Source organism: Arachis stenosperma, chromosome 5, assembly GCF_014773155.1.
Source record: "Arachis stenosperma cultivar V10309 chromosome 5, arast.V10309.gnm1.PFL2, whole genome shotgun sequence".
NCBI classification, from domain to species: domain Eukaryota; kingdom Viridiplantae; phylum Streptophyta; class Magnoliopsida; order Fabales; family Fabaceae; genus Arachis; species Arachis stenosperma.
The window spans coordinates 65269869-65278773 of NC_080381.1; the positions used below are offsets into that span (position 1 = coordinate 65269869).

General features: G+C 35.6%; 1 protein-coding gene across 3 annotated transcripts; it reads left to right on the top strand.

Moving 5' to 3' along the window:
- The first annotated feature begins 320 nt into the window (after nt 1–320).
- LOC130979235 (uncharacterized) lies at nt 321–8370 on the top strand. 3 transcript variants are annotated; one of them, XR_009086587.1, is made up of 12 exons: nt 321–716; nt 821–1239; nt 1338–1432; nt 1585–1692; nt 2042–2124; nt 2362–2495; nt 2798–2853; nt 3651–3743; nt 5542–5633; nt 6342–6448; nt 6727–7101; nt 8239–8370. XR_009086587.1 is itself a non-coding variant. In XM_057902618.1 (10 exons), the coding sequence occupies exons 1-10, from the start codon at nt 1012–1014 to the stop codon at nt 6739–6741; spliced, it is 1011 nt and encodes a 336-aa protein (XP_057758601.1). In that variant the 5' UTR covers nt 321–1011; the 3' UTR covers nt 6742–7205. The 3 variants fall into 3 exon arrangements, 1 of the variants encoding a protein (XP_057758601.1); XR_009086588.1 differs by lacking the exon at nt 3651–3743 and having other exon boundaries at nt 321–1239; XM_057902618.1 differs by lacking the exon at nt 8239–8370 and having other exon boundaries at nt 321–1239; nt 6727–7205.
- Nucleotides 8371–8905: the final 535 nt, after the last annotated feature.

Below are 8905 nucleotides of genomic sequence, written 5' to 3' on the forward strand. Positions count from 1 at the left end.
GTATATGACTACAAGATTATGTTTATGTTAAATGTTCATTTAGTTGTTCTTCAAGTTTCATTAGTTTTTCCTCCGCCATATAATTTTGATTCTGATAGTATCTCCCGTGTTTTCCATCAGAGCAACACCACTAGAATCTTGATAAATCGAAGATACATATTCATCAAGTAATGGATAGAAATTGCATTGAGGTGATGCAGTCTACAATAACAAGTACACATCAATAACATTGAAATAAATATCATTTAACAATAATCACACATCAGTAACATTAAGATAGAAATCATTTAACAAATAATGAACCACATGGTTAACAGTACCTTAAATTTGGACATCCAAAAAATAGCTTGTCTGGATTTTTCTCTGTTCTTGACATGTATAGAATAGCATAAACACCACATTTACATGTAGGAACAACAAATCTTCTTCTGGTGTGATTACTCACAAGCATATCCTTCTTTGCCACTTTAGCTCTGCTCGTCACCTCCATCTCCTTCAACTCCACTCTTGTTCATTTTTTAGGGTTTCGCAGCTTGCAGAACAACAAATAGAAGTTTTCATACCAGTATTCAATCCATTGCGACGCTGTTTTCAATTGAAGAGTTAGGGTTAATTAGATCTTTATCGAATTTCATCTGTGCATCGTATCAGTTTCCATCCAATTCGGAATTAACAGTTCAAGAGATAATGGATATCTCATCCCATTAACAATCTATGTAAGCATTTTTTCGTTAGCCTTTAACATTAAACTTGATGAAAGAATGACATTATCCTAAAATTTATGAGAATAGAAACCGATTTAAGATTTTTAAATTCTCAGAAATGTCGTTGTCCTGGAGGTAAAGGTCAAGATCAGGATCAAGATCGGCTGAGTGTTTACTCTATTTGGATTTTAGACACGAACTTCGTCCAAAGTATTGTTGAGTCCATACTCCCCCCAAAAAACGCTTAGTGTGTTAGCAGTCGAATTCAACTTAAAACCTTGATCAAAGTTGTCGTCAACTCCCCACAATGTTGTCAAAGCTTGCTACCTCTTCTCTAGCTTCGTTCTCGCCGTGTTTCCAATTCAATGCCAAAAACCTCAACCTCTCTCGCACTAAACCCTTATTCTTCAAACACCTTCGAAGAAGAGCAACCGTGTCTATTCCCTTCCATTTTGGTTCTCTGAGTGAAAGAACTCTTCCATCAGTTTGTTTCTCCAATCCTCGAGACGAATCTGAAACCAAGTTACAGGACAAGGTACCAGTTTTGCTACTTTTTCGTTGCTCCATTAAAGTGAGAAGATGAAAGAATAAGGCCATTTTAGTGCTTACTTTTGTATTATTCTCTTAATTTAGGAATCTGGATCGAACAAATGGCCAATTCTCCAGCGATGGCAGGTGCCTTGGCAATGGCAAACACTTGCGTTAACTTCTCTGTCCTGTGGATTAGGGTTTGTTTTGAATACCTACCGTGATTTCATATCAAATGTGTCAAATAATGTAAAATCATGTAGAATCATGTTACTGTTACCGTTGATTTGTGTGTTTATTCAGTTATTTGCTTGGTTTTCGAAGGTTCGAGTGTTAATTCTTTTCCAGCCAGTTTCGTTTTTACAGGTTTGGTTGAGGCAGCAGCAGTAATAAATCTGGGCATTCAGTACGATGAGCTAAGTTTAGATGAGAAATCGGAGATAAGTTTCGCGGAGCAGGGGTATGCAACATCTTTTTTAGACTGTTACCCTTATACTTTTGCAAATTCTTTTGGCAAATTGTGAAGTAGCTTCTACCTTTTTGCTTTTTGTTAGTGATTGTTAAGGATATTGAAGTGATGCAGGCATGTCATGTTTTTATAGCCAGACCACAGGATAATGCTCATAGTAGCCAGTAATGTAACTTATGCGAAAATTTTTATCTTTAACTTTAGGTCTTTGCCTTTTTGACTGTTTTCCTTTTTTGGGAAGCACTTAATCATGTAAATCTATCTAAATAACATAATTTTCTTTCCAATGTTAAAGTGAAGGCTGTTCTGATTACGTTATTTTTTTGTATTCATTTGGCAGCCTTATAACTGCTGTTGTACTTGGAATTATTTATCGTATGGCTAACAGTTACCAGCCACTGTCAGAAGACTTCTTCAAATATGGTAATTGATCATTCCAAAAGTTTTCAGAATTTCATAGAATACAAGCAAATAGTTTCAAATGTTTATATGTATGCCAACCATTTATTCCACTGCAGAATGTGTTGTAGCTTTCTTGCATAATTATTGTTGCAGTGTGTTGTCTCAAACCTCATTCTAGTCAGATTTTGATCTATAGAATCATAGTATCTTGTGTTGTTGCTTATCTCATCTTCATTTAAAGGCGAAACAATATTTCAGATTGGGGAGTACCTTTCGATCTTCAAAAGGGGTGGCTTTTGTGGGCAGGAATCGGACTAGCTGGTGCCCTGACTGCCATGGCGATGACTGGAGCTGTCATGTCCTTCTTTAGTGGCGAAACTCCGGAAATGGAGGTAAATAATCTTGGCTTTCAATGGGAGATGGCCAGTTTCAGCCACTGAAGCAGCATAATTGTTTAAGTACTGTGTACTGACTCCACTTCAATAATTTGTAATATGTTGCCATCTTAGCATGAAGCTTTCCAGAATTCCAGCTGACTATAGCCAAATTGGATTTATTGAATGCCGAATATTAGATGCTCAAAATCTTAGGGGCAAGCTGTTTCCTGTTCAAGATTACCTAATTTGTTCATAGGAGTTAATTAAGCTTGTGTGATTTTGATCTCTGGATCATCTCTGATTTAGCTTCTTTTCAGATTGACTCTCTTGTTACGTTGCTTCCATCAATTGGATCTTTAAATATCACTTTCAGGTACTTTGCAATAGTTATTCCGTATCCTTTTGTGTTCCCCATAAAGATCCCTATTTATGCTTTGGAAATTTTTATGTAGCTGGTTTGGATGAAAGAGGATGATTAGGTTAAGTAGTTGACAGCCAACCTAAAGTCTTGCTTAATCTTCACGAACATGAAATGGTTGTTCTAATGGATGACTTTGATCCCTGTATACCTTGGTGTTGTACATGCTTGCTAAGCACTTTCAAGAATCAATTTACGATGCATAATTTTTGCAGATATAGTACCTATCCCACTGAATGTAGGTTCTGGAAGGGGCATATAAATTCTAGATTGGAGGTGAAAATTTCAGATTCTATACAATATGCTTTACGTTGTAGAGATGATGATTTTACATTGGATGGATGGACATATTGAACAAGAACAATATAGGGTTAATAATGAATGTATTAAACAAAAGGCTTGGATATCACCTAAAAGATGGAAGAATCCCGCCTTAAGTTGTTTAGTTACTTGAAGAGAAGAAATTGAATGGGCTGCACGACATAGGTGGACGTAGATAGACTAAGTACTATAGCTAAAATCATTTAAAAAATACCTACATTTTGTTAGCTTGTCTACAGACACTTTTTCTTTTAAATTTCCTTTTTTGAGATACATTTGTTATTTTGTGATGCATTTATAGACATGCTTTTTTTAGACCACATGGTTGTTTGGACTTTAATTTTATGATGTCTGTAAGTTTTATGGTATGCTCTATATCCGAGTTCCTAGTTTCATGATTAAGTAATTGATTATGGTGATCTTCATTGTAGTACTGCTTGTGTGGTAGGAACAACAGGTGTTCTTGTTCCCCTTCTTGAGGAGACTGTATTTCGAGGCTTTATTATGGCTTCCTTGACTAAGTGGTATTACGCCTCGTTCATGTGCTTTCATTCCCCATTATATATCAAAATTGTTGGAGAAATTTTGAGTTAATACTCAAAATGGTCCTGAAGTTTGACCTCGGATTCAATTTAGCCCTTTAATTTTCAATTGACCCAAAGTGTAACCGGAAACTTTAAGATGATTCAAGTTGGCCCCTCCGTCCATTTCTGTCACCGAAAAGATGACGTGGCACGATTAAATGATGTCGTTTTGCTGCTTTCGCCTAAACGATGTCGTTTTACTCCTCCCCTTCTTCTTCTTCTTCCTCCTCCTCAATGTCTGAACCTCCCACCACCCCATTGCCACCACCCTTAATCATACCTTCCCAACCCCACCACCCTCACCACCACCACCACCACCACCCCCTGCTCCTCACCTCTCCCCACCACCCCCCCTTCTTTCTCCTCCTCAATTTGATAATTTGATCAGTAAATGCCCCCTTTCCCTCTTCCGTCCTTCCCTTCTTCTCACAGAATCAATGCAATGAAAATTGGGACAACTTGATTCTGTGACCTCAAGCAGCCATTGGCTCTAGCAATAGTTTTCAACCCAGTTCCACCTTAACTCACCGCTGCTTCTACTTGTTGGGGTGGTGGAGTATGCAGGTGAGGATGATGATGATGACGACGATGATGATGGGGTTTTGAGTCTTCACTTGTCGTCGAGTTGCATGGTTGTGATGAGGATGAGGGTTTCTTGGATGGTCCAGTTTCCTTTGCGGTATTCTTTGGCTAAGGAGGTGGAGGAAGAGAGAGATGGAGAAGGGGATGGTGCGGTGACGATGGAGTGGTGGATGAGGTAGTGGTGAGGATGGTGGGGTTGGGAAGGTATGATTGAGGGTGGTGGCAATGGGGTGGTAGGAGGTTCAGACATTGAGGAGGAGGAAGAAGAGGAGGGAGTAAAACGACGTCGTTTAATCGTGCCACGTTATCTCTCCGGTGACGGAAATGGACGAAGGGGCCAACTTGAGTCACGCCTTAAAGTTTCAGGGTACAATTTTGGTCAATTGGAAATTGGAGGGCTAAATTGAGTCGGAGGTCGGCATTTTCAGTATTAACTCGAGAAATTTCATTTTATCTTATAATGAGGAAATCCTTATTTGTTTTTCTTTCATAAGAGTATGATTTCACATCCTTGAAAACGTTTCATTCATCTGTTGTACGTTAAACCAACATTTAAGATCATTTATAATTTCACCTGTATGCTGAAAAGCTGACTACTGCTTCTACTGTATGAGTTTCCTTAGATAGTTCTAAAGGGTTTTCTTATATAGTTCTCTTTCAGTCTCTGCCAACAAAAAATTAAATTGTATCCAATATGGCAATATAGTGTGATAAAACCTTAGAATTGAACTTTAGTACATCCGTGGCAAGTTTATATCCTGTATTTGGCATCTCCATTTGTAGACATAGTTTAATGATAAGCTGATAGTTTTATGTGTAAACTATTACAGCATTGGTTAGAGTTTGTTTTTAGTTCAAACTTCAGGTTCATGGCATTTACAAGTTATTCATCAATCAGTTTTGGGGTTTTTGTAGTATAACTACTAAGGCATTGTTTGCAGCCTAAGTTCAAAGTTTAATTTCGGGACTTATCTCCTCTAATCTGTTCAATATGAAAAACTATCAAATAGTAAATTCATGCTTTGTCAAATTTAAACAATTAAACATGTAGCTGGTCCAAATTGCTTGCTTGGGTTATTTAGAATGTCTTATCTGCTATTGTGTTATTCGTGCACAGTCTCCTCATAATTGTGGGTTGCTTAATCTCTCTCCGTAGGGTTCCGACGCCGGTAGCAATCATCATTAGTGCTGCTGTATTTGCTCTTGCCCATTTCACTCCTGAAGCTTTTCCACAACTGTTTGTTTTAGGTAGGGTGATAACATGATCTTCAGAATTGGCATTGAAGGATTTTTTCTTAAATAAACAAAATTGATGATGATGATGGTTTAGCTTTTTTAACGATCTTTTTTTAAAAGATCTTTTACAAAAGTAAAAATGATTTTATGTTTGGATATCTCATATAAAGATCTTTTTATCTATCAATTATGTTTGGGTAAAATAAGATAAATGTACTTTTTTGTTTATTTATTATGTGAAAAACTTTTTTTTAAGGAAAAAAGATGTAAATTGTAACTTCTCAAAAAAGATGTTTTTTTTTTTCATTGCTTTTACTTTTAACTATTATAGAAATTTGCCAAACACACTGAAGAATAAAAAACATTTTTTTTCATTGAAAAAAGATATTTTTTTATCGATTTAATAGAACTCAAACAAGAACTAACAGATTTTCCTAAAGTTCGACTTAATTTTCATTAAGTTCTAACAATTTAAAAGTTTGTAATCAAGTTTTCATATTTAAAAATCCTCAAATTATAGGAACATGATTGAAAGTTTTTGTACAACCTAGAGATTTCATCACTAACTCTTAAATTATAAGCACCTGGTTAAAATTTGAATAAAAACTCTAGGAGTTTACAGTGTAGTGGAAAAAGAAAACTGCAACTTATTTGGTTTTGAAAGTACCGATATTTGTCAATTTCGTGAAGAAATAACAAATATTTGAGATATATTTATAGGGACATTTATGGGGATTTCATATGCTCAAACTCGCAACCTTCTCGCTCCCATCACTATCCATGCTTTCTGGAACACTGGTGTTGCATTGCTCCTTTCATCACTTCAGGTATATTTATACCGAATTCGACTCAATGTAGTATCTGAAGTTCTAAACTATCAATAAGAAAACCTACCGTTTTAGATTTAATAAGATAAAAATTACATTAATGACTGTATAATCTGCAACTAATTTTTTAATTAACTTCTCATCAACGACATAGATATTGCGATTTAGTCTCTACAGTGTGCCTTGCAAGTTATCATTTTGGTTCTTTCTTGCAGTTTGAATATGTTTATGTAAACCTGTTTTTTAACACTCAGCTTTTTCTGTTTTCTTGTAAACAGCTTCAAGGACAATAATATATCGAAGAATTGTTTCAGATTTCTTGATGGGAACATTGTCTGTTCTGCACAAATGTGGCGCATGTACAAATCTATATCTTTGTATAAACTTCTCCCTTTTTCTTGCAAAGTAGAAGTATAAGCTGGGTATTTTGATTATGGCGAATAAAATATGCAATGAGCTTTGAAATTTGAGGTATGTAATAATGCGCGATAAGTTTTCTATTAGACTAATTTTGTATATGAATTTCTATGTAATCTTTATGGTATCACAAGTCAGAACAACCTCAACTACTTAACCTAGCTGCTTCATGGCTTGTTCCTCAAATTGAATGTCTGACCAGAAACTTACCAAATCACTGTTGCAGCACTAGTCACGTAAGATTTGCTTGAGTTTTAGTAAACGAAATTTAGTGGAGGCACATTTTCTTCTCATATGCAAACTTTTTATTGATTGAAATATTTTGGAGACCAAAAAAAAAAAAAGAAATTCTTGCTTGTTGCTAGTATCATAGTATGAGAAATATAGATAACTTATGTAGAAGTTTAAACTTGGAAGTTGGAAGTCTAGAATTACTACTGAGCAGATTTCTAACAAAAATAAAGGGCAAAACTGTCCCCCCCCCCCCCCCCCCCCCCAAGATTTTAAAATAACATTCAGTACTCCATACGTTTTTTTTCCCCAAAGAAAAGGTTAAGACTAGTCAATTCATATAAAATGCATACTTCACGTCCATAGCTCTATATGTATATATAAAGAGATAAAGAGAGTTTGGGTAATCTGATTTTTTGTTTTGGCCTTCAGGGTAATTTGATTTGAACGTTGGTTTCCTTTACAATTTTTTTGGTCCCTTTTACATTTGTCTCTTACACAACTTTGTAAAATTAATTTCAAAATAGTTATTATAAAAGTCAAACCGATTCCGTCAGGTTATATTACTTATAAACTCTATAATCCATAAGTTATAATCTTTTTTGTGTTTATTGTGTTATATAAAAAATAAAGGAGGACTCAACAACAACAATAATAAGAGAAGGTCTATGAACTAATTCTATATGCAGCGAACTTTTTAAAAAAAATCATGATTTTAAAATTTTAAAATTAGTTTTACATTAAAAAAATATGTGTCTTCTCACCCTTTTCATGTCTCTTCTCTCCCTCTGCACCTTTTTCTCCGTGTCTCTCTCTTCCATATCACTTTTTGGAAGTTCTTGTATATACTTGTGCTTTCTAATGGGAATGGGGGAGTTTCGGTAGGAGGTGGCGATGGGATCGTATGGAGGTTAGGTTGGCGATGGCTGTGGGACAGTGGTGTTACTGCTAGTTTAGAAATTCCTAAGATAAATGACATATTTAAGGATTTTATTAAATTGTTTTATAAGTTTGAATATAATGCTTGATGTGAAGTTCTAGGATTGCCTTTAGGGTCCTAGAACCTTATATCTTATATGCTGGACACTGTTACCATACTGAGAACATTCGATTCTTATACAATATGTTGTTGTCAAATGCAGGTCGTAACCCACCTCGGTGAGTTATGGGATGGTGACAGAGTGGAGGATCTTTTGCTATCTATTGTATTTTTTTATTTTGTTATGGATATACTTTCACTTGTGTATATTGTATCTTTGATTCCTTAGAGGCTAAATTTGAGAGACAGAATGTATATGCTATTTTGAATCAAACACTCTGTGCTTTCTGTATTAACTAGTCGGCATAAACTCCGCGAACTATGGCTAATGTTCTTTTTACTATCATACTTATATATATATCTATCTTGATTACTATTGTATTATGTAATGATCTTGTATCTCTATGCTTTAGTTATCACATGTGATGATTCACACTTTTGTACCTCTATTTTCCATGTCTTTGAGCTATAATTATTTATCGAGCTTCTCGTATTACTATTTCCTTCTATATATACTATTATATAAGCTTTAGAACTATCGTGGCACTTTGTTATCATTCGCTTTACGGTATGAGGTATGGCTTAGGAGGATAGGGTGTTACATTGTGTGCTAGATAAAGGTGGTGAAATTAGCTCTAGAGGAATATCCCACTCAGGCACAGGCTCTGGCTCAAGCACATACTACTTAACTAGGTCCAGCAGAGGGACAACCTGGTCCTCGGATTGTACAGGATGAGGGTATCCAGATCCATCAGGAAATGGAAAGGGAT